Here is a 26,498-nt window from a genome sequence, read left to right on the forward strand (position 1 = left end):
TTATAGTGTGTATGGCAACACCCATCTTTTCATGTTCTGTGTGTGTGGGGGTGTATATATTTTCCTACTGTATTTTCCACTGCATACATCAGATGAGGTAGGTTTTAGCCCACGAAAGCTTATGCTCAAATAAATTTGTTAGTCTCTAAGGTGCCACAAGTACTCCTCATTCTTTTTAAGGAGATTAAGGTGACTTGTACAAGTCACACAGAAAATTGATGGAAAAGCCAGGAATAGTACTAGGTCTCTGGACTCCAAGTCCTGTGCCTTAACCACAATATTATTTTTCTGGTTTCCAAAGGCAACATGTTGAAGCTGATGTTTTGTTAACCTTAATGTAGTCACATTGGCCAAGATGCAGATACATAAAGTTTGGTCCCTAAATCCATATTTCAGCCTCTTAAAAAGTGGCTTGATTTTCTGAGGGGCTAACTACCCACAATTAAGTCAACAAGAGCTGCATGTACTTACGAAAATAAATAGATTTAGGTGCTTGGCCTTCAGCAGCTATTTTAAAATTCTGGCCAATTTGGCTAAATTAACATTCCTGTGGGAACCTTACTTTTTTGTTCAAGCTATATCAATCTTGAGAGAAGGTGGTTGAGGTGACTGGGGGCTAAACCTAGCCAAACTCCATCATTATTACATCCTGATTTGCAGCCCCACCCTCAATTGATATGACCACAGTCCTTTCCCCCTCTCCCCCACTTCCCAATTTTATTAAATCTGTTACATCACTGCTGTTTTGTACCTTAAGATACTTTACAAGATCAGTTCCTAAGGCCTGGGCTCCAGACTCCGTTTTCTGACAGTACTCAAAAAAATTGTGTAAGTGCTGGTCCTACCAAAAACAAGAAAACCAAAGTTAATCAGCAATAACTGAAGTTTAATTCCATAATCAAAAGAGGAACAAAGCAATGCACTTCCAAATGCCAATATAAAATAGGTGTATAACAAACAGCCAAAAACTTCAACCACATTAAATGGATCCATTACTGAAAAATCATTTCACAAAAATAGCATGTATATTTCCTTAAAAATAATTGACATGGAGAAAAATGTTACTACAATTGCCCTGATTAACAGTAATAAGCATGTATTGTCTAAGTCCTGTATTTGATTCTATCATTACAGAACCCAAAATACTAATCCAAAATATAGTAATCTGCAGATACAACTATATGTGAAGACAGCCACATTCAGCAGTGCAAAACTAACTACAGTTTTGTTTTTAAATTTTAAGTAAATGTTTTTAGTACTTGTCAAAGATGCCAAGTGAGTAGCTGAGACTAAAATCATATTTATCTTCAGATCAATACAGTAAAGGTATTGTCCATGCAGCTTTCTCACACTGACACGCTTTAAATCTCGAGCTGACCTGAAAACCACTTTTAGCTGTCACAGGGTAGATCACTCTTCATGACCATTCAATCCTTTAGCTCTCTACTTACACTGACAACAAGCATGTCAGTTAACACTGTAATGGTTTTAATGTGAACAACTGGAATTGGATTGAGACTGGCACTTTTCACTTTGGTTAAAAATGGGGCTGGACTCAAATGTGAACTGATGACTCACACAAAAGGCTTTGTATTTGATAATCATTTTAAAATTCGCTGCAGCATACAGTACCGTTTTATATATTAACTATGGGGGAGATTTTCAGAGGCATAAAAAGGGAGTTGGCAGCCTTTTGTGTGTTTCTTTTGTATCTTTTGTGTGTTTGAAAATCTCCTTTATATATTGTGTTCATGCTACAAAGACACCTTAATCATAAAATATTTGTCCTGGTTTTAAACTTACCTGTGTGTATACAGTAGAAACTAGATGCGTAGAAATTTTTAACAATGGTTTGCCTCCATCTACCCATTTAATTTCAGGCCCAGAATGCTGTTTGCGCACAAAGAGGAAAAATAATATATTATGTCAGCATACTAACCCAAAACAACAGGACAGTGGTTTGCATACCATATATGTGCACATTTCAGACTGTCCTCTAAACTGTAAACTTGTACATATAAAGTAAAATTGTGCAATGAATAAATCTCATTAATAATAAATAATTGAAAGGCAATGCCACTAAAAATCATTATGAAGTATGTATGTAGTTACTCAATTAGAAATGGTTCTTTTTAAAGACAAACTGTCCCATTGTATTGGCATCACATGAAAAACTTGCAGGTGGATGAACTTTATGGGTTAAATAGGCTAACTAACAGTGGATTTTTCTTGTAAGATATGGGTTTTCTGACTCTCCTTTAAGTGTAGGGGAAATCTTCTGGACTACAGGAAATCCTCATTTGATTGGCTGTTCTTGAGAAGGACAGTCAATCAGAGCTGCTGCTTGCACTAAGATAAACTGGTGTCTTAGACTGTGTGGCCGTCAGTATTCCCTTTCCCTCTCGTTTGGGAATGTCAGAGCAGTACTCAGCTCTCTAAAGTGAGATCCTGTTGGGGATCTGTTGTTTCGTGCTTGCCCTGCGCACAGGTGCTAGAACTAGGCATGCTAGGAATGCTGCCACATCCCCTGGCTTGAAGTGGTTTCCATCATATAAAGGATTTACAATTTGGTTCAATGGCTCTCAGCACCCCCACTATATAAACTGTTCTAGTATCCCTGACCCTGCATCTAGACGTTCTAGTCCTCCGGATGCTAAGACTTGGGAGGAGAGGGTGAAGAGCTAAGTGCTTCCCTAAAATTAAGGGGAGGGTGGGATAGACATGGCTGGATTATGAAAAGCAAGGAGATGGGGGGGAAGTTAGAGAGTGAAAAGGTGGTGGTGCGGAGGACTGGACACAGAGAAGGTGGAGAAGCAACTCTCCCAATTAATTCCCTCTTCTAAGTTGAGTTCTGGCCTCCCCCCGCTTGCCTCATTCCCCCTTCAATTAATTTCCCTTTTACTTTCTGCATATCTCCCCCTGACCCTTCTACATTGGCATCTTTTTATGACTTTATGTAAAGTTATAATCTACAGATTTTGTTTTGACAATGCTGGCAGGTAGGATTTTAGCAGCTCCAAGATTCAGTTTGTGGAACAAGGGCTTTTCTTGGGTGAGAGGTTTATTGAAAGAGAAGTGCATGGATAAGGTGACATTCTAATAAAAGTTAAGAAAAGAACTTCAAATGAATTTGCAAAGCCTTCTTGTGTATTTAAATTTAATTTAAAGTATGTCACGCTATAATTGGGAAGTTTTTCATTGGATGAGATGAAGTGGCCAGACCTTGGAATTAGTATGCATGGACCATCAGTTAGGCACTCTCTTCCCTGAATAAAATCTTGGCCAACAAATCATCAACTTAAGGACGCACATATATTCCCAGTTCATATGTGTGTGGAGCAACCGCAACTGAACATTTGCATCACTTGCTGAACACACACCAATATTAAAGAGTGTCTTGGTTCGTCTATTCTAGATTATAAAACTCCAAGAGAATATTTTGAGTGCAACTGAAATACTCTTGAAATGCTTACTACCTTCCCTAATATTATTCTGCTACACAAATGCATATTCCTAGCAAACACGCAGCCACTAAAGAGGCTCTAAATAAAAAGCCTCAAACTATGGTCATAATAAAAATTATGATAGTTTATTTTTAAGTTACATATATTACAGAAAACTAAGCAAATGGCAACAATTTTACCACTGATTTTGAAACAAATGGAGGACCTTTCAGTGTATCAAGAGAGAAAGAACAGATTTGGTATATAGGGAATATTCCTTATACCAGGAGCAGGAATCAGTACAGAATAACTGCTTGCACAAATGTTTTTTAAATTTTTGTTATTAGTCTATTTTTCTCTGCACAGACAACATCCAGTTTTTCACTATTACAAAAAAAAAAAACCCTATCACAATATTTAAAAGCTTCTCAGACACAACACACAAGGGATAATAGAAAAAAACACTCGATTACATAAAAATCTATATGGGTGCATGTTGACTCAAGTCCTTGTGAAGCAAAATGACAGGATTTGCTCATATGATTTCTCTAATTTATTTATTTTAGGACTCCACAACAGTTACATCTCCTCTGCAATACATTCTATGTCACACAATCTATATCTTGGAAGAGTCATAAAACAAATGTTTTAACTGGAAAATGGCTACTTAAAATTCTTACAAAGCTTAGAACTGAGCATAAGCCCATTTTATTTCTTGTATTCTCTTTTGTGAAACACAAAGAAAAAAAATATACCTATACACCTATCTAGGTACTGTACCTTGCCAATCCCAAGTTCCTGATAGCTAAGATAGCCTGATGGAAGATTAGCTGACACAGGAATGTGCTGCTCATTTGTCACTACTCTCCCATCTTTTAATAGTGGAAGCCAAGAATAGCCAACTACAAGAAATAAAATGGAATTAATATTTTACATATATTACGTATTTTTTAATTAAAGGCCTATATGAGAGCTTCAGTGGCCTCCTCTCTATGTATAACATATACATGGTTACATGATTTCTGGTTTACAAAGACCCAACTTGTTGAACAGACTATAAACAAAGCTAAAAATGTTAAAAAAGAAATAATATATTGTTACCTTCAGGTAAAAAATTGTAACATTTTAATTTGCTTGACACTGAAATTCATAATTCTTAAAAAAAACTGAAATTAAAGATAAATATTTCACGTGGCAAATCTATTTTTCCACTATAATTAATATTTCAGAATTACCTGCATCAATGCAACAAGTATCCAGTATACCAGCTAAATATACTTTTTGAAATCTGCTAAACCATTCTTAAAAGTAAAAAGGGTCAACAAGCCAAACCTTGTGTTTCAATTACATCTTTCTTCTTGGTACTGCCTTTGCTTGAATTATCACAGCTGACATGGTAGAATGTGAAAAACAAATGATGTTTTCCATGTAGCTGTGTGGGCAATTCTATTTTAATCTGAAAGGCAGATAAACATCAGCTTCAGTGATTTTTGTGAAGAAGTATTCAGGCACGCAGAGGCACATCATACTAGTTAATGAACAACAAGCATGCAGTTGTCCACTCTGACCTGAGTACAACACTTGGTTTCAATTAGATTTGAAGAAAGATTTAAGAATGCAGTCATACAATGTGTAGGGTTTACATTAATTATGTAGAAGTAATAGCTTGAAAGATAATGACAGGGTCTGATTTTAACGTTTTTGCAAAGCCAGCATGAAAATAAATAAATCAAGGACCAAAGAAGTTTAGTTTAATTTTCATAATATAAAAGTGAATGAAGCAATAAGCATAATTAATAATACTACAGACAACACTGTATTTTCAATTACAATTAGAGCTTTAGTTCAATTTAAATTAAATAAAAAGTTATAAAGAAACTTCTGAAGTTGAGAAATTAAATACATAATACACTTTACCCCTCCCCGCAAGTGGGCACACTGTCTCCACATTAGTCTGTTTTGCGATCTGTGAAACTTGTAAAAATACATACTGAAAGCCAGTAAAAGTGAAGTCTCAGTTAGAATTGCTTACCTCATCATAAAACTCTGGGTTTTGGTGGTGATGTAAAACACTGGCAAATGCATTTCTTGTAAACACTGGTCCACCTGGTCTACCATAGATACACTAAGAATCAGGAGAGGGGAAAAAACGGTCCTTTGTCATTCTCAGCTTATATTCCTCCTTGCTGTCAAGAGTATAAAGTATTTTATTTTTTCTTACATATCTCCTTTAAAAATAATGTTTTGCAATGCAATTTTTTATAGCTCATGACACATTTTAATCAAGTTTTAGCCTCTTTTTACTATTGGGAAATACGATGGATACTGAGCTAAATCTCAAAGCATTAAAAAAATTAATCTTGCATTAATATTCTTTGGACTGTGGGTTGTGGACAAGTGCACTGCATTAAAATAAGCTTGAACAACTATATTAAAATTGAATATTTTAAAAACAAATTGGAGAAATTTAAAACATGAAGAATGGAAAGCAAACAAATGTTCATTTGCTCAAAGATTAGGCTCAGCTAAAAAGAGACCACTTTACCAGTAACTGCTGTTCTTCAAGAGTATCTCTGTGCATTCACACTTATGGGATTTGGTGTCCCTTGTTGATGGGCAGATGGAAGGCCAGAGCACCACATTTAAATCCCAATAATGAGGTGGTTCTCTCACTGGGGTAGAAGCTTTACTGAGTTCTTTTAGGAATCTGGCTACTGTAGGAGAAGAAAGTATTGTTTTTTCCCTGTTCTGACTGGTAATGTGCTGAGATAGCAGCCAGGTGCACTTTTTAGAGAGACTGATGAGAGTTCCTGAACTTGAGATGTATACTGATCTTGTGTAGTATAGCTCACATTTTGTGTTTTCTCTCAAGAGACTGAATGTCCCCAGTTCCTGAGTATGGAGGTGGCTAATTAATTATTGAACCAGCCAATTTTGCAGCGGTGTCATATGTAGGCAGGCATATATATAGTGTGTCACATGTCATAATTGCCATGACACCCATTAGCTTAAGGAATAACTTTGTAGGTTGATTCAGGTAGGCTCTTTAGGCTGGTGCTTTCTGGATGCCGAGGAATCTCTCCTCTCCTTTGCTTGGACTAAATCCACCACTGTCCAATAAACACAATTCCTTGAAAAGGAGATAGAGTAGACTTTTCCCAGTTTAACTGCAGGCCTTTGGTGCTGAACGGACTGCACGTTTTAAATATGATTCTGGCATTTCCTCTTGTGATTTGTCTCTTATTAGAGAGGGAGAATGGCTGGCCCAGTAGTAAGTATCCTAGCCTGAGACTTGGAGACCTGGATTCAATTATCATTTTCACCACAGACTTCTTGTGTGACCTTGGGCAAGTCACTTAGTCTGCCTCAGTTCCATATCTTTAAAATGGGGATAATACTCTTTCCCTACCTCAGGGGGACGTTATGAGGATAAATAATTATAAGATTGTGAGGTGCCTAAATAGTACAGTAATGGAGGCCACAATGTACCTAGTCATATAGATAAAGACGTGTCCCCAGGCATCTTAAGTGGGCAGCTACCACAGCCAGGCACATTGTGAAGACCTTTAGAGCTAAGTACAAGCTGAAAAAGGAGTATCGTGTATTGAAATGTTTGTTTCCAATGCTGAAACTCAGGTATCTGAAGTTCTTTTTTCTGATGGTCATGTGTAAATAAGCATCCATCAAGTGAGACTCAGATACCCAGTCTCCTTGAGAGGAGGGAATGGTTGGATCCCAGGGAAAGCATTTTAAACTGAGAGTCTTGATGTATCCGTTCAGGTTTCTGAGATTCAGACACAGTCTGAGACCATTTACTGTCTTAGGCTTTGTCTACACTATATAGTTTTGTTATCAAAAGGCAGCTTTTGCCGACAAAACAGCGGAATTGTACACACTACCATGCTCCTCCTGCCAAAAAAACTCTCCTGTTTTGCCAACAAAATAAAATGACCTCAACTAGAGGCATAGAGCTTTTTGCAGAAAAGTTAGATTGACAAAGTGTCAGTGTAAACACTGTTCCTTGAAACTGGCCTCCAGGAGGTATCCTACACAATGCCCACCATGACCAGATCTGTTTTGAACTCTGCTGCCCTGCATCCAGCTACACAGGCATGCACCCCTCCCCTTTCAAAGCTCCAGAAAGTGTTGAAATTCCTCAGCATGCAGAGCTCACACAGCTACTGCCCAGCTGAGCATGCAGCTCTGGGCAGCAAGCACACTCCTGCCTGGACTACGGGGGAGGGAGTGGGAAAACTCAGAGTGAATCATGGAATCAGAACATTAACACAGGATCCTGCTCTCCCAGGCACTAGGACTGCAGTGGCGGACAGAGCGTGCTGCTGCTGGGGAGCCGGGGGTGGGAGACTCATGCTGTGCTGTACAGAGCCAGGGAGGGAGATGGAGGTTGATGTCAATGTGTCCCCCTCCCCTGCCAGTGTACTGGTCTTTGCTGAGCTGGGATGGGGTGGACGGGGACAACAGCTGCCTGTGCACCAGCTTCTGCCTTGGGATTGGTTGCTTCCAGCTACTGTCTGAACTTAGAGACAGCATGCAGACACACTCACTCTTCCCCAACACACACACTTACCCATCAATCACTCTCTCTCACTCTCTCTCACACACACACACACACACACACACATGCTGCCGTCTCCCCACACTTCTGTGGGCTTCTCATGTTAGTGCTCAGCAATGTCAGTTTGGTCATCTTACCAAGCGCTAACTTTAAAACGCGATTTAAAATGTGTTACTTTTTAGACACACGGAGCAATCATTACAAGGGTCACAGCACAGTGTGAACAATGACAGGCTACAGCACGTTACAGCAACACACATTACTGTGGCTCAGTGTTAGTATGTTCCTTCAAGGCATCCCTCAGCCAAATAGCCCCAGAGCTCCTCTTATAGACTTGTGTTCACAACACACAGCACAATACTGAACAGCAGTGCAGGATCCATGCTTTCTAACAGAGATGACTGGGTTGCAGGTTACCAGTGCAGTTGAAAAGCAGCTGGCAATCCTTAGGATGCCCATGGAACGATGGGATTAAGAAACCTTCATCATGTGATGCTGTACCTGCCCCATGAGGCATTGTAGACACTTCCCAAAGCACCCTGCAGCCAGTTGCACAGTGGGATTGCTACTCAGCGCACTGCTCTGTGTGTCAATGCAAGAGCTGCTATTGTGGATGTTATCTACCAACACAAAAAGTATAGTGTGGACATGCAACAGCGGTTTAATTACAGAGGTGGCTGTATGCCAGCGTAACTTGCATTGACAAAACTCTGTAGTGTACACAAGGACTCTGGAACCAGGAAATACCTAGAATAGAAGCCCTTCCCCTGATGTTCACAGAAAGACTTCCTCTATGGCTCCTTTTGAGGAGAGGGAGTCTACTTCATCCCACAGGACTTCCTTTTGAGAAGTGTCCCTGAAGAGGTTCAGGGAAGGTAAGCTGGTAGAAAACTGGATGGTGTATCTGTCGTGAATGTTCTCTAAAACCCAGTAATTGCAAGTAATCATGCACAAGGCATTGTTAAAATAGGACAGACAGAACTCAAAAGGAGGGGATGGAAGGAAGAGGACTCGAAGACTAAGGGTACGTCTTCACTACCTGCTGGATCGGCGGACAGTGATCAATCTATTGGGGATTGATTTATCGCGTCTCATCTAGACGCGATAAATCGATCCCCCAATCAATGCCTGTACTCCACCTCGGCAGGAGGAGTAAGCGGAGTCGACGAGGGAGCTGCCACGGTCGACTCGCCGCCGTGAGGATGGCCAGGTAAATCGAACTAAGATACTTCAGCTTCGCGAATAGCATAGCTGAAGTTGCGTATCTTAGTTTGAATCTCCCCCTCCCCCAGCGTAGCCCAGGCCTAACTCTGCTCTCACCTGCAACATTAAATCTGCTTTTTGGTGACAGAGAAGGTGGACTGTAAAGAGACATTTGCTTTTTTTGTTTCTGTTTCCTTTAAAAGGGGGGTCAAGTTTGAGGCTCAGGGAAGGGAAGCTCCGGGATGTGGCCACTCCCTCACTTTGATATCTGAAGGAGGGACACGCTGGTGGTTTCCTAAGAGGAACAAGGGTTGAATGAGGCCAAGGGACCGAGCTCTAGCCCTGGCAACTTTCATCCTTTTGAATAATTAATCTACTTTTTTGCGAAAAAGGCCTTGCCCTTCAAACAGAAGGTCCTTGATCTTACTCTGTGCCTCCAAAGTGATCCCCAATGAATGTATCCAGGAATACCTATGTAGGGAAGTTCCTGTCCCATGGCTCTGAAACAGGCATTGAGTTGTCATAGGCTGTCCTAACAGTGCATCAACACTATGCGACCCTCTGTGACCAGATCTCGCTGCTTGCTTTTACTTCTCTTGTAGAGCTTCCAACATGCGGTTAATGGCAACCTGGACAGCATAATGGTACTTGGCCACCACACTTGGAAACTTTCATGCAAAGAGAACCTGACTACTAGGTCTTACATCCAAATGCATCCCAGCCTGCTACCCTCTCTGTTGGTAGAAATGGAATGGGAGGTTCAAAACTAAAACAACTAGGGAGTTTGGGGTTGGGTGACTTCAAGAAATGGAAACATCAGATGCAACAGGATACATCTTGTGTATTTTCCTGTAGACTGCCAAAGAAGACTGGAGGTGTAAGCCCTGGGTAAGAGACATTAACTTGCATTCAGACTTGGAGGATATAAAAAAGGGGATGAGGAGACTCTGCCACTGTTGTCTCTGCATGTAGCTGGACACTATTTCCCTTCCTCCTGAGATACTCCTGGAACTGTTTGTAGTCCATCAGGTGGAGCTATAGCAGAGGAGTCCATACGATCACAAGGAGAGTTGTAGCATTGTTTGTGTCCCCAATAAGGGATATTCCACCATCTAGGGGACTTCATCAAGTGGGTCCAAATCAACCTGCACATCAGCCACTGGTGAGGGGCATGTCAGGTGGAGGCAGGAGAGAGTGTTGGTGCAGGATCAGCTTCCTCAGTTCTGAGATTGGTGCAGAAGGCTGTGACAATGTTGTGAACACGAATGGCAGGACTGATGGGGCATCTCCCACAGCACGAGGTTCAGATAGCTTGGGTATTTCAGATTCAGTAAGGACCTGACTACACTCTTGAATATAATCTCATATTATTAACTGGAGAGGACCTTGTATAAAGTTCCCTCCAAAGACCTGGTATCTGTGGGAACGCTGCAGGGGCCAAACCCCTTGGAGTCTCCCAGGTGCTGAGATCAGCATGCCTCTCAAATCCACCCCAAATGGCACTAAGGGTGTCCCTGTACCAATCCTCTAGTGAGGTGACCCTATGGGGAGGATTGCGTGATGGTACCAGACAAGATGAGGAGAAATATGCAGTTAGGTAGTTATTATTTGGACTGCAGCCTACTGCTGAAGCATGTAGACACGGAAAAGGTCCTAGGGATTTCCAGTGAAGTGAATCCTTTTGAGATCCACAGTGACTACATCTGCACTGGCAGCTCTGGTACCAAGAGCTATTGATGCTGCTGCTTCAGCACAGTCACCATAGAAAGGACCTGTCCTGGGGAGCTGATCAGAAGGAAAGAATGTGCTTCTTTTTCTCTTCCCTCACATCTCTTCAGTGCCAGAATGATGCTTCTTTTCCTTACTTTTCAAGTAGGCTTCTCTGGAGGTGGTATTTGTGTTGGGCCCTGAAAACAGGGTCTGTGTTGGAGACATTTTAAGAACCACATTTTAAGGCCTAAATTTTAAAAAGGAACTAGTGGTTTTGGGTGCCTCAATTTCTTGATGCTCAACTTTTAGTCACCTTGATTTTCAGATGACAGGTGCGCTACACTTTCTGAAAATCAGGTCTCCTAAGGGCATCTTAAGTTGGGCCCTCAAAAACAGACACCCAAATTCATTAGTCAGTTTTGAAAATTTAGGTCTAAAGAATTTCTGGAATTGTACATAGCTGCTTTCCCATTTTATTTAACAATAGAAACAATGTTTTATTACTACAGTTTATTGTACATCAAAATATGTACTGCTAAATTATTTAAAATATAGAGTGAAATCCCCATCGAGAAAGCCTATTGTTAGTGAGAAGCAGTTAAGGCAGAATTATAATTTTTTCCCCTCTATGGAACTGTAGCAATCATCATTCACTTTTAGCTCTGCCTAAAACCACAAAACCAGTATTAGGCTCTCTCAGGCAACTTTCTCCCCATTCCACTGTGGCAGTCAGTCAGTCAGGAAGCCAAATGCACTTGAGTCAGTGTTCTAAAGCTTTCCCTCTTGAGTAGAAGCAAATCACCCCACACCACAACAGGCCCTTCTTCTGTGGAAGCTTCATTCGGGTGAGGATAGAAATAAAAAGACCAGTGGGAATATTTTCACCAAGACTGGCCAATAGCAGGGGTTAGTGGCTCTGCTCATTATCTTTCAGAGATGAGCAAGTCATCTCCAGGATAATCCAACTGCCACAGAGAAGGAAGAACGAAGATCCCAACTCTAATCCTTGTGTAGGCCCATAATGTGTTACCTCTAAACCAGTAAACCTTAACGTTTTTCTTCAATTAGATATCAAAATCTCAGACAAACCTTTAAAGGCAGAGAATCTTCTTCATCCGAATCTTTGAACTCAATGCACACGGCAATATTTCTAGCCTAAAATAATATATATAAAAAAAAATTTATTCAGAACCATCATCATAGAAACAGAATATATATTTGGTCGTTAATATCTGAATAGAGCTGCAGCGCACAACAAGAGTTCAGTATTTTCCTTACACTCACCTTTGCAAATGACTTTTGACTGTCATATTTCAAGTGCTTTGGATAAACATAAAGATGATTGTTGTAGATGGTGAAAGGCTGAGAATGTTTTGGAATACAGGGAACAAATTCTTCTACTTCAAACGTTACTACTGTCTTGGTACTGTTTTCAAACTGTTTCATGGGAATGTATGATGAGTTAACATAATCTGAAAATATATTAAAAACAATAAAAAAATTTGAAGTAAAAAAGCTTATTCAACTATTTAATAATGCTTATCAATACTTACTAGAAAAATCTGGGGAGACATTATCAATTGTTATGTCTAGATTTCCTAGAATAACTGGCAGCTTGGCCAACTTTTCAGGTCTGTAAAGAGAAACAACAAAAAAGTCAGGTCAGTTGCCAAAATCTATCAGAAATACAGAAGGAAAAAGAGGAAGTAGAGAGAAAAAAAAAAACAGAAAATGCAATGTTAAAAAGAGCTTGAAGAATCTGACTTAACCAAACCAAACAAAAATAAAAATGCTGACACGTCATTGAAATATTCAACATTCAGTTTAGGCCAACTCCAATTAACACATAACAGACATACCTATAGAAAAATAGTTGCTTTTTTAAAAGTATCAGTATGGTTTGCTTCTTTTTCTTGCCTGGAATAATACTTCTGTTCCCCAAATCACAATTAAGCAGAATCTCAATGCTTTCTAGGTTCTGAATTTTGTGAAATAAGTGAACAAACAAAAAAAATATGTGGAGCAGAATTTACTCGAGAGCTCTTATTTGAGGAGTGTAATTTGGTTTTATTTATATTAAATACAAAAAAAAATGTCATTAACGAAGAATTAAGGTTGCCTGGTGGTGGCTCATGCCCCTCCAGAATGTGGTGACTACATTTAAACCACTGGAAAAGCAGAAATACAAAGTTAAGGTCCATGCTGCTTCCCGCAATGCAACTTAAACTCTGCCTTCTTTGAGCAATGCCCCAACATTCCAACACGTATACATACCTACACTCTACCCTTTGAGATGCTACAGAACACTTTGACAACAGAGTATACGAGCACTGCACGACAGAGCTGAATACCTTGTTACGTCTGACCTAAACACAAGTTTTGCCTTATCAGACAGAAGGTGTTCTGCTATTGTGCATCCATAATTGTTGTTCTTCAAGATGTGCTGCTTGCGTCGATTCCATTCTAGGTGTGCGCGCGCCCACATGCACAGTCGTCTGAGACTTTTGCCTTAGTGGTATCCTTAGGGTCTGCTGTGGTGCCACCTTGAGTCCCACACTCATGCGTCAGGATATTAGGCGCTGCCGACCCTACGCCCTCTCTGTTCCTTCTTGCTGGCAACTCCAACAGAGGGGCAGGAGGGAGGGTAATGAAATGGACAGGAGCAACACATCTCAAAGAACAGTTACGAAAGGTAAGTAACTTTTTTCCTCTTCGAGTGCTTGCTCATATTGATTCCATTCTAGGTGGCTCACAAGCAGTATCCTCGAAGATGGGATCGGAGTTTACGGTCTTGCGGCTTGCAACACTGCTCTACTAAAACCAGCATCGTCCCAGGCCTGCTTGATAAGCACGTATGGGATGTGAACATGTGGATGGACAACCCGGTGGCTGCCTTACAGATGTCCTGGATAGGCTCTTGGGATAGGAAAGCTGTGTAAGAGGTTGAACGGGTGGTCATGATCACTGGAGGTGGCACCCTTGCCTGATTGTAGCAGCAGTGAATGCTGGCAGTGATCCAATAAGAAATTATTTGAGCTTACACTAGACGACCTTTCATCCTGTTGGTCACCGTGACAAACAATTGCATCGACTTGCGGATGGCTTGGTCCTTTCAATGTAGAAGGCTAGTGCCCTCCTGATGTCTAGGGAATGCAACCTATGCTGCTCCTCTGATTTATGTGGCTTTAAAACAAAAAACAGGTAATGTCCTGGCCTGTATGAAACTGTGAGACCACCCTGGGCAGGAAAGCCAGGTGTGGCTGCAGCTGGACCTTGTCTTTGTAAAAGACCATGTAGGGTGTCCAAGGTAAGCACCCTAATCTCAGAGACCCCGGCGGGCATATGTTATTGCAACCAAAAACGCAACCTTCCAGGAAAGGAGAAGGAGAACAGGAAGCCAGAGGCTTGAAGCGGGAGGGCCCGTGACAGCACAAGATTCAGGTCCCATGGAGGGACGGAGTCCCTGACATTGGTGTGGATTGCACCCTCAGCAAGTTTGCAGATGACACTAAACTGGGAGTGGTAGATATGCCGGAGGGTAGGGAGAGGATACAGAGGGACCTAGACAAATTAGAGGATTGGACCAAAAGAAATCTGATGAGGTTCAACAAGGACAAGTGCAGAGTCCTGCACTTAGGATGGAAGAATCCCATGCACCGCTACAGACTAGGGACCAAATGTCTAGGCAGCAGTTCTGCAGAAAAGGACCTAGGGGTTACAGTGGACGAGAAGCTGGATATGAGTCAACAGTGTGCCCTTGTTGCCAAGAAGGCTAACAGCATTTTGGGCTGTATAAGTAGGAGTATTGCCAGCAGATCGAGGGACATGATCATTCCCCTCTATTTGGCATTGGTGAGGTCTCATCTGGAGTACTGTGTCCAGTTTTGGGCCCCACACTATAAGTAGGATGTGGAAAAATTGGAAAGAGTCCAGCGGAGGGCAACACAAATGATTAGGGGGCTGGAGCACATGACTTATGAGGAGAGGCTGAGAGAACTGGGATTGTTTAGTCTGCGGAAGAGAAGAATGAGGGGGGATTTGATAGCTGCTTTCAACTACCTGAAAGGGGGTTCCAAAGAGGATGGCTCTAGACTGTTCTCAGTGGTAGCAGATGGCAGAACAAGGAGTAATGGTCTCAAGTTGCAATGGGGGAGGGTTAGGTTGGATATTAGGAAAAACTTTTTCACTAGGAGGGTGGTGAAACACTGGAATGCGTTACCTAGGGAGGTGGTGGAATCTCCTTCCTTAGAAGTTTTTAAGGTCAGGCTTGACAAAGCCCTGTCTGGGACGATTTAGTTGGGGATTGGTCCTGCTTTGAGCAGGGGGTTGGACTAGATGACCTCCTGAGGTCCCTTCCAACCCTGATAGTCTATGATTCCATGACATATGGGTAAAGACACTCAAAGTCTTTGAGGAACCTTGCAGTCATGTCCTGGGCGAAAACTGACCTACCCTTGAGCAGCAGATGGAAGGCTGAGATGGCAGACATCTGGACTTTGATAGTTGAAAGGGCCAGGCCTTGGAGCTTGAGATGCAAAAGGTAGTCCAGGATTAACTGCAGCAAGGCCCACTCGGGCTGAATGCCTTTATCCGAGGTCCAACAAGCGAACTGCTTCCATGTGGCCAGGAAGGTCACTCTGATGGAGGGCTTTCTGCTGCCCAACAGGATCTGTTGGACACCCACCAAGCACTCCTGCACCTCTGCATTTAAGCACACAGCAACCAAGCCATCCGGGGGAGGGGGGGTGGTACATCAGAGCCTCCGACCACGGGAACAGGAAAGCGTCCGACAGGGAGCCTCTGTTGAACCCCCGAAAGGAGCAGAAAACATGGCATTTCCTTTTCTATCTGGATGTGAACAGATCCACACGGGCAGTACCGCATCTCTGGAAGATGATGCTGACCACCTCTGGGTGGAGAAACCACTCATGACGAGACGAGACTGTCCTGGTGAGGCGATCTGCCAAGGTGTTCCTGGCCCCAGGGGAGGTATGTGGCTACGAGATGGATGTTGTGTTGTACACAGAAGTCCCATAGCCTGAGGGCTTCTTAGCAAATGCCAGGCGACCTGGCTCCACCTGGCAGGATGTAGCCCGAAGATATTATGTCGCGCACTCAACGGTCCGATGTCAGCCGTGACCAGGCTGACTGGAAGGAGTGCAGGTGATTGAGAAAAGAGCAGGTGGGGTGGATCCTGGGAAGCGACTGGGGCGCCATCCTCAGGTACATCAGCAAAATGCCTGTTTCCGGCTTCCTTGGCCTCTGGAAGAACCAAGCTGGGCAGAGGAATGGGAATATGAAGGGTGTTGCCGCTTAAACTCTTTGTCTCTGTCCTTCCTGTAGCAGCTGGATCGGGGGACACCACAGGACCTCAATGGAGGTGGAGGATGGAATGGCTTTCTAGCCTGCTGAGGGGTGTGTAGGCCCAAAGACCGGAGGGTGGCATGGTAGTCTTTAAGGCCATGGAACCGTACATCAGTCAGCTCTGAGAAGAGCCCTGCTCCCTCAAATGGGAGGTCTTGAAGGGTAGTCTGCATCTTCTGGGACAGCCCAGAGGACTGTAATCAGGAGCTGCACCTCATGACCACTACAGAGGCGACTACCCTGGCCACAGAGTCCATAGTGTCCCAGGCGATCTGGAGGGCACCTCTCGCCACTGCTTTGCCCTCTTCCAATAAAGTGTCAAACTCCTGGGCTCGGTCCAGTGGGAGGCCCTCCTTGAACTTGCTGATAGAGTCCCACAGGTTGAAGTTGTACCTGCCTAGCAGGGCCTGATGGTTAGAAACCTGAATTTTCTGCAGGCTGGCTGTCGAATAAATTTTCCTGCCAAATAAGTGCAGCCTCTTGGCGTATTTATTTTTTGGTGTGCCACTCACCTGTCTCTTCCTGTCCCTTTCGTAGATGACAGACATAACCAGGGACCCCATTGGCAGACGGGTATGCAGGTATTCAAATCCCTTTGCTGGAACATAGTACTTCTTTTCTGCCTTCTTGAGGTAGGCAGAATGGAAGAGGGTTCTGCCACAAAGACTCAGCAATTTTTAGGACCCCTGGGTGGATGGGCAATGCGACCCGGGCTGGGGTGGAGGAGGGTACAACGTTAAAGAGGTCATCGGACTCCTCCGCTTGCTCCTTGACCTCCAAGTCCATGTCAGCAGCCACCCTTTTTAGCAGGGCCTGGTGCTCCTCGAAGTCATTGAGGCTCCTGCTTGTTTGCGAGGTGCCCACCACTGGGGACGATGAAGACTACTGCACCACAGGGGGAAGGTCGGCTTCCCCTTGCTTGTCTGGGGATAGCTCCTTGGGTGTTGGGGCCCTCTGCGCTGCTCCCGCGTTGGATTCGGCACTGTGCTCCGACTCTGATGCTCGGGGCAGTTTGTCGGATGTGGCCTGGGAGGAATGGTGGGAGTATAACAGGTACACCCCACAGGTTCCAATACTGTCACTGAGAGGACCACTACCCCTGCTTCCAAGCCACAGCCACGCCAGTCTCACGGGCCAGTGGTGATTCACCTTTTATAGGTGAGGGGCTGAACCCATCAGCAGCTTGGATGCATATCCCCTCGAATGATGGTTGAAGCATGAAGGGACATATGAATCTTTAGCACATCTGGCAAGTAAATATCTTGCAACGCCAACTACAACATTGCCATGAGAACGCCTGTTCTCACTTTCAGGTTACATTGTAAACAAGAAGCAGGCAGCATTATCTCCTGCAAGTGTAAACAAAGTTGTTTGTCTGAGTGATTGGCTGAACAAGAAGTAGGACTGAGTGGACTTCTACATAATTCTACATTTGTAAATTCAATTTTCATGGTAAAGAGATTGCACTACAGTACTTGTATTAGGTGAATTGAAAAACACTATTTTTGTTTTTTTACAGTGCAAATACTTGTAATCAAAAAATAAATATAAGCTGAGCACTGTACACTTTGTATTCTGTGTTGTAACTGAAATCAACATATTTGAAAATGTAGAAAACATCCAAAAATATTTAAATAAATGGTGTTCTATTATTATTTAACCGCATGATTAATCGCGATTAATTTTCTTAATCGCTTGACAACTCTAATTTAAATGTATCATAAGAAAGGAATAGTTGCTTAAATTTATGTTAATAATGAAATATATTAAACTTTTGTAATATTAAGAAATTATATACTCACTTCCTGAAATCTGCTAGTAACTTAAGCATGTCTTCATTTGAGAGTTTATTACTGTCTTGTCTGTAGAGAGCAGAAAATCTTGCATTTTTGTCCAGGGTTCCTGATGCATCTTTAAACAATGTCCTGAAAGTCAAATTCTCTCTTTAAATTTTGGTAGCAAGAGGATAAAGTAAAGCAACTATTTACACTGTGTCACATTCTACGTGAAGGATTTAATACTCTTAAAATTGTACCCAGGTGAGTTTTACCATATTCACAGCTAATATTTTAATAAGCAGAACAAGGCCAATTTACTTTTTAGAAAAGCAAGAAAAAAAATCTTGGAGTGAAAAAAGTTGGTAAAATTAAATTATTTGTATGGTTAGGAGTTACAATCTACAATACCCATCCCACCATAAAACAGAAACCTAAGTCTCGTTTGCCAAAAATCTATGACTGGGATAAAATGACAAGAGTTTAGAAAGGGCCATTCTAAAATAAGCAAGAAAAAACGGATCCCACAAATAGGAAGTTGAATTTTGACAAATGAGACTTACACTGCTATTTTGTAGGAAACCGTGTTAAACGATCAGCTAGAAAAATGTAGTGGAATGACGAGAACTGCATCCCTTACCTAGCTGCCCAGGCAAATGGCATTCTATATTGTCCCAGTCTCTGACATGCCTGCTTAGCATTCTTCAACACTTTCTGTGCAACCTGCAAATGATAATATATATATGAAGTTTAAAGTTCCTAAAATGCAATGTACTCCATAAGATGAGGAGTTGAAGGTTCATAATAAATAAATAAAGTCTATGCTCAGACCAAGTAGAAAACAATTCTTAAAAGATTTTAACTTTTATCAGTATTAGTAAATTCATGAGAAGTGGTAACAAAAAAAAAAAATTAAAACACAAATTCTTTAATAGATCCTCAAGGTATTGTATTAGCAGGACCTGCCATTCTCTGTGATTCCACAGGTGAAAAGGATCACCTAATCTACTGCCTCTTTGAAGGCACGTTTCATTCTGTAAGAAAACAGTACCACTTCAGGCCCACTTGATCTTTGCCTTCACTCTCCATCCCTTGTACTGACTGCATCTCTCTAGTACCTTTAATAGTACCTTCTAATGGATACGCTACAGAGATGAAGTCAAAGATCTAGATGAGGAAGGCAGAGTACAAGTGGGCCTGTAGTTCACTTCAGACTGGAGAAGAGGTCTTAGGACTATGCCTCTCTCCTTCCACCTCTTACTTACAGAGAACAAATGTTTCTTCTGCTCTCTCACTGTCAAAATACTCAGCAGTATGTTTTGTCTGATTCTGTAGCAAGGCAACTTATTTTGTGATTTCAATACCTTTTTTCTTTTAGAGCTATATTGTTGACATCTCTGCAGCATCTGCCATACAGAGAAAGGAGCTTTTTGTTATTGTTTGTTAATTTGTAAGCGTCCAAATGTTTATAATCATCACTAGACTGCAAGAAAATGACAAGTGAAACAGAATGAAATAGGATTTTATGCAAAGCAGAAATGGGTCTTAAGATCCCACCAAATTCTATAAGGCCTTGAGCCTAACATACTAAATGTGGACATATTGACTAGATGGATATGCATTGGTTTCATGTGGTGTATGTCCCTACGCATAAAAAGTTGACAGAATGTTAGATTTGCAAAGTCAAGCTCTCAAAAGTTAGATGATGACAGCAGAATTAACACTGCCTGTGCAATTTAATTTGGCCTTTCCCCGCCCCCCTAAATAGAAGTCTCACCCATGATTACATACGAAGGCTGTGTCAGAACCAGGAACAGAACCTAACTCTACTGCATCCCAGTCCATTTTCTTTTAGAAACCCTTGCTGCTATATTTATTTTCCATTCTATGTGTTGAAAAATGTTATAATTTATATTATAGTAGTCCCTAGGAATCTCAGGCATGGACCAGAACCACACTGTGCTAAACATTATAAAAACAAAGACAGACCATGCCCCAGAGAGTGTATAAGACAAGATGCAACAGATGGAAAGAGACAGATCAATGGGGAAGTACAAGGAAACAATAAGAAAATATTGGGCAGCATGACAAGCAGTGTTCTCACCACACCAGCAGACAAGTTTTTTGAAAGCTTCAAGGCAAAGGAGAATTTTAAGGAGGGTTTGGAAGGAGGGAAGAACTCCAGAGGCAGGAAGCTGCCAAGCCTTTCCCCACAGCAGAGGAAGGCTCCAGCAGTGGAAAGCTGCTGGAGCCTTTCTCTGCTGCCTCCCCACCACCACCTGTGCCTTTTCCCCACAGTAGGGAAGGGCGCCAGCAGTGGAGAGCTGCCAGAGCCTTTCTCCTCTGAATCCCCCCTGCAGTGACTTTCCCCACTGCTGGAGTCTTTCCATGTGGCAGGGGGAGGTGCCAGAGCCTTCCGCTTCTGCCAAAGTCCTTACCTGCAGAAGGGAAGGGTTCCAGCAACAGGGGGAGCTTCAGGAAAAATCTCAAACTGGTGGGCATTCTAACATCTCAGGCTCCATCTAGAATAGCTCTGCCAATAAACAAGGCTATCTTAGAACCTACTAAGGTCCTGGGGCACAGTGGTTCTCAACTGGGGGTACGCAAAAGTCTTCCACAGGGTTTATCAACTTAGATATTTGCCTAGGTGTTTTTTTGTTTGTTTGTTTTTCTACACAAAAGGCTACATATAAAGCACTAGCGAAGTCACTACAAACAAACGTGCAGCTAAGGAGTCAGATGGGTCATCTTCATGGAAGCTGAAAAGTTACTGAGGAGGGATGTGGGTAATTCTGATGAGTGGAGAGAAAGTGAGCCAGGAGCTGAAATCAGAAATGAAGGCTGATGGGAAGGAGTTGAATGGATGGTAGATGACAGCGAAGAGGAGATGAGAGTCAGATGCAGGGCTGTTCAAAAGAGGAGAAACAGCAGGAAGGGGAGATGGAGGGTGGGAAGCAGCAGGAACAGGAGAGGAAAAGCCCAACACTCCCACAGCAGTCTGGATCCAAGGCAGGGAGTGAGAGAGAAGGAGAGGCCTTCATAAGGGAGGCTTGCTAGAGAGGCAGCATCAGACAACAAGAACCAGGTCTCTGTGACAGCCAGGAGTTGGAGGAAGAAATATATGAAGATGTCTGGGATGATTAGATTGTTTTTAGAGATGGAGTGGGCAAATGAATAAGGCAGGGATCCTGTAAAATAAATAGCATGAGACCACATAATTCAAGCTTATATTATTATGAACACACACAAGGAGCAAGGTAAAATTAAAGTTGCACAGTTAACTTTAGTTATGGAATTTCCTAATTCCTGAGTGTTTGACTTGGAACCATAGCTTTCTTTTAACTGAGTTTTGAGAGTGCAATTTTCATATTGTTTGTTTAATGAAGACAACAAATCCTACCACTTGGCCCTCACATGGATCATCAGCAAGGCTGGAACCCAGTACCTTTAGATGTGTAGCACTACCACTTGAACTAAAGTAGTAGCTGGTAGAAGTAGTAGGCTGCTATCTTCTGTGAATCAGCAACTAGAGAGGGTTACAACATACACTCTGCCAGTGGATTATAAAGCTATTTGCTAGACAGCAAAGGAATGTTGACTGAGGCATTCTGAGTTTAGTGGTTACACACAGATCAGTCAAGCAAATAGATTGGCAACATTCATTGTGACAGGCAGTGTGCCTCGGATGAGCCTTGCATACCTCATATTAGAGACAGCTCTTTTCCCAGCTCTGCCACTGTGACCTTATGCAACTTCTCAGTTAGTACGGGCAATTACAATTGTATCTTAGGAGACTGGCAACCATGAGGCCTTCATCAATATAATTCTATGCACTTTATAACCCTTAACACTAGTTGGGAAGAACTGAGACAAGAACTAATGATTTTGCTCCAGCCCAACACACTTTCTCCTAGACCAAAGAGTCTCCAGGTTCTGTTTTCCCTGTCAGGAGCATTAATTCTGTGGGGCGTGGAAGCATGGTCAATGAAGCTGATGTGTAGGAAAGTCCGTGGGAGATGGAATAATTGATTTTGTTTCACTCTGCTGAAAAAATTTAACCTGAGGCAGAGAGCAAGAATAGAAAAATTTCAGCCCAAACAGTTAAACTTGGATAGTGTTACATAAGCAATTGAAAACAGGGTTATAATATAAAAACACATAGTAGGCAACCCCATCAAGTGTTGCTACCAATTCCATCTATAATAAAGGACAACATGATTCTTGCTCTAGTGCTGGGTACCAAATCAAGAGAAAGAATACTGCAGGCCAAATTAAGTCTACTTTATGGCAGAGGGCCTTGTAAATAAAGGCCACCAAAAATAAGTCTGATTTTTTTTTTAAGTCTTTCTTTAACTATTAGTCAGAATATGCTTTAGAAATTATTTTGAAGATTGATTTATTTTTTTATTTTGGGGAAGATGTATGGCCTGTGTTATACTGAAGGTCAGACTAGATACTGCAATGGTCCCTTTTCTGGACTTGGAATCTGTGAATCAATGGCTTCCTAGATTGTAAAGCTGCCTGTTACTTATGACAAAGATTAAATGCTGCTTACAAAACACAGATAATTTAGTTTAATATATGCTAAGATGGACTGAAACATATAATGCTCATTAAGGTGAATGCAAGAACCTTTATATTAACTGGTAACAGGGTTCATTATTTGTCTGTTGAATACTACACTCTGCAGCTTCCATCTTATATTTTGCACTGTGGAAAATAGGAAAAATAATTCAACGGCAGCTGACTGGAGCTGTAACAGATTATGTTTGTGTCTTACAGCCTTCAGGCCTGCGACAAAGTACCAGACATTTATTTTTTCAGTATTTCAGTTGAAACTCTTGTTTTATTATTCAATTTCTGACAAGCAATAGCAACTGAAAAGACAAATAGCAAAAATAGCTTCTTAAATAGTGCATTTCAGAAGACAAACGTGTGAATGCATACTATTGTCTGCAAGATGGAATCTAATTGGACAAAACATGTTTAACATTTAAATATATAGAGGATTTAAGCCAGTATAGTGATTCTAAAATGGAATAACCAAAAAATGTAAATAAGTCACACTGCAGCAAAGAATTTGACTAGGTACACAAAAAGTTAAACATAAGGGAACAGATTTGTTCATGTGTATGTAAAAACACATTTAGGCTTGTGAAACCCTGGAGTTTTGCCTATACTTCCGAAAGTCTGTCCCAACCTATATATTCCAAATGCTCAAAAAAATCAAACTTTTATTTTTGAAGTTGTAGGACTATTATTGTGTAAAATCACTTTAAAGACCATGGAAAAAAGACTACAAAAAGCACTGTATAGAACCAAATTTTTACAGTATACAAGCTAATCTCCACATTTTAAAAGCAATATGAAAAATTTTATCTATGACACTTCAATTAAAGCCATCCGACAGCTAAATAAGAAATTGTGCCATACAAAATTCATCTAAAAGGTTTGGGCATCCAAAAAGTGGAAACCAACTTTGAGTTTTTTAGTTATAACACCACAAATACAGAGTAATTTTGTCTAAGCATTTTATCAACATCATTTTTAAGAGATACAGTACCTTAGAAGAATCTGAACTTTTCATATATGGCTCAGCACAATGTGTAACACTTCCCTGTAGTACTTTTTCTATTCTTGCCACAAGAAATATATCAGGATGTGGACATGTAACGGAGAATATTACCTAAAAAAATATATATATATACACACACGTATTATATATTTACAGTTTCCTTTTTTTAAATCTACATCCAGTGGAAAAGCTATTTGAAATCTGTCAGATAACCCATTACTCTTGTTCTGAATCAGAACTTTATATTGTTTCTCCTTACCTGTTTAGGATATTGCAAGATAGACTCATGGATAATATCTTGAGCCCTGTGTAAGTAATCACCACTGGCATTCATCAGTTGCTGTGTCACATTAGATATCATGTGCCTCACCGAGACATGGTTCAAATCGACATGGAAATCTGCTGAAATCTTCCGATTGTTTTTAATATCAAACAATGACAATGTGACAAAAAAAGGTTCTACCTAGACATTAAAAAGTGTGAAAAAGGTTATCACCGGCACCCCCAAAAGATTATCTGCAAATACAGATGTGTATTGACATGCAAATGCAAAGGAAATAGGTCTACTGTACTGCTGTACATTAGTTACAAAGAAGAGCCAGCATTCTTTGACTATTATATCCATTATGTAAAATACAGTGAAGAAATAAAACACTTTCATTAACAGCATGAAAGAAGCAGCTACAAAAGTTTTACAAAAAATTCATGCTTTCCTTCCTTTTAATGGATTAATGAGCAGCAGAAAAAAAAAAAGTTACTTCTTCCTAACGGTATCTGAGATTTATTGGTCTGAAGTGCATTGCCAACTAATGCCAATATTAAGAGGTTTAACTACTATATATCTGATACATAAAGGCAAAGTATTTACATAAAGAATTTACATTTGTTGTTGGTCCTTCTTCATTTTCAGCAACACAGCTTTGCAGATTGAAAGATAAGTCATTACACTTCACTAGAATCTTTTTCCCAAATTTCTCTTCAAATGGCTTCACTTCTGGTTCAATACCCGAAAAGTCAAGTTTCTTTAAAAGGAAACAAAAATGAAAACTGTTTCTCGTTTTACAAGGTACAACATAAACACATTTATTATTTTATTTTAAAATGTCAAACCTGTGCATCTGGATCCAAGACAAAAAGTTTAACTCTGCTTTCACTTTTGAATTTCATTTCTGCATCTCTGGTACTCTGCGAAAAATAAGAAAGTCACAGTTTTATATTTATTATTTAAACATTATGATCAAATGAAAGTAATTAAACTTTGTTAATATTCTACAATTTTTGTTGTAACCCATTTAGTTTTAATCCACGTGGTGTTTTCCCCATTAAACTGAGCTTTAAAGTTTACTGTAGAATGTTTAAAGCAGATATGTTAAAGTGTGAACTTCTGGCCACTTATGATCCTCCAGCCTTCCTAATACAGCACAGTACATATGTCACAAAGAAAGACACTTTGTACAATTTGATGCCTTGTACAAGTTTTGACAAATATTATTGGTGCTATGTAGCTCTCATATAGTACTTTTCATTCTTAAATCACTTTAGCAAAGGTGCTTTACACAAACAAAAAATTATCTTTGTATGTAGGTTAAAGTTCAGAACTATACTCAGGCCACTACATCACTCAGGAAGCCACAGGTTAGCTATGTTAGGAATCACAATCATAGCAAATTCGTAAACCTCCAACTGCCAAAGAAGTGGTTTTCCTGTGGGTGGCAGGAAAAACAAGAACACCTATAGAAGACTGTGTATAGCTGAGTACTGACATCACTCCTTTCAGTGTCTCAACACTTGTATGGGATTTACAGTTTCCTACTCATCAGTCCCAAAACTAGAACAAGTCAGAATAAAATAGCGTGGGACAAACTGTGATACATTTAGTTTACCTTCCTTGTAAGACAGTTCATTTAAATAGATATTCTACCATTTTTTAAAGTCAGTTGGCAAACAGGCACCTCAGGTAGTGGGCAAGTGGCTGCAAATAGCAGCCAAATTACCTTTGCAGTACAGCTAGTACTTTACAATTGTAGCCATCCGAAAAGGGACATGTAATCTTAACCCAGGTCGAAATTTTTTTTTTTTTTTTTTAGTACAGACTACATTTTAAGAGAGATTGTTTTGGGCACCACATCTCAACCTCCTATTCATGACTACACAGACTACCTCCACTCCCACCTGCAATCCCATTATATCCCTCTGACAACTATAACTGTTGCTTAAATTAATTTTGCATACAATTTTATATTGTGGTAGCCTCCATGAGACTGGGGCCCCATTACTAAGCACTATACAAATACAGAAAAATTACACTCCCTACCCCAAAGAGCTTATAATCTTAAAGAGAGAGAGATGTCATCACTAAGGTTACGATTTTGTCATGGAAGTCACAGAATCTGTGACTTCCAGAGACCTCTGACATTTTCGCTTCAGCCCCAGGGTGGCGGGGCAAGAGCTGTCAGCTGGTGGGGTCCCCCTACAACTCCCAACTGTCTCAGGTGGCGGGAACCCTCTCCCCATCAGCCCCAAGCTGACGCCCCACCGCCAAGGAGACCGCATAGCTCGCAGCTGCTACTGTGGGAGGCGGACCCCTCTCCCCTCCCCTCGCAGACCCAGCCATCGCTGTGGAAGGCAGACCCCCCCCACACACACTCAGCCCACAGCCTCAGATGTTGAGGGGAACCCACTGCTCCCAACCGCCACCATGGGTGGCACGGGGACCTTGCAGCTCCCAGCTGCCACAGCTCCAAGCTGCTGCCAGCTGCAGGGAGGACTCCTCACTCTCAGCCACTGTGGGTGGGGGGGACCCTGGAGCCCACAGCAGAGGGGACCCTGGACCCTTCTCCCTCCCCATTTTC

The 26,498-nt window shown here is 41.4% G+C and overlaps 1 protein-coding gene across 14 annotated transcripts in view; it reads right to left on the reverse strand.

The window, feature by feature from the left end:
* The window catches only part of DOCK9 (dedicator of cytokinesis 9), a 328,156-nt gene that overhangs the window by 142,548 nt on the left and 159,110 nt on the right, over positions 1-26,498 (reverse strand). For all 14 annotated transcript variants that reach the window (XM_074962965.1, XM_074962958.1, XM_074962984.1 and 11 more), the window contains exons 10-23: positions 24,757-24,831; positions 24,528-24,668; positions 23,906-24,109; positions 23,635-23,757; positions 18,712-18,794; positions 18,099-18,221; positions 12,486-12,565; positions 12,217-12,404; positions 12,022-12,087; positions 5,476-5,568; positions 4,776-4,899; positions 4,224-4,345; positions 1,804-1,890; positions 752-841 (exon numbers count right to left, since the gene is read on the reverse strand). In XM_074962965.1, coding sequence (XP_074819066.1) covers positions 752-841; positions 1,804-1,890; positions 4,224-4,345; positions 4,776-4,899; positions 5,476-5,568; positions 12,022-12,087; positions 12,217-12,404; positions 12,486-12,565; positions 18,099-18,221; positions 18,712-18,794; positions 23,635-23,757; positions 23,906-24,109; positions 24,528-24,668; positions 24,757-24,831 — 1,599 coding nt within the window. The remainder of the gene's footprint in view (positions 1-751; positions 842-1,803; positions 1,891-4,223; positions 4,346-4,775; positions 4,900-5,475; positions 5,569-12,021; positions 12,088-12,216; positions 12,405-12,485; positions 12,566-18,098; positions 18,222-18,711; positions 18,795-23,634; positions 23,758-23,905; positions 24,110-24,527; positions 24,669-24,756; positions 24,832-26,498) is intronic.

The sequence above is a fragment of the Natator depressus genome, chromosome 1 (genome assembly GCF_965152275.1).
Source record: "Natator depressus isolate rNatDep1 chromosome 1, rNatDep2.hap1, whole genome shotgun sequence".
Lineage (NCBI taxonomy): Eukaryota > Metazoa > Chordata > Testudines > Cheloniidae > Natator > Natator depressus.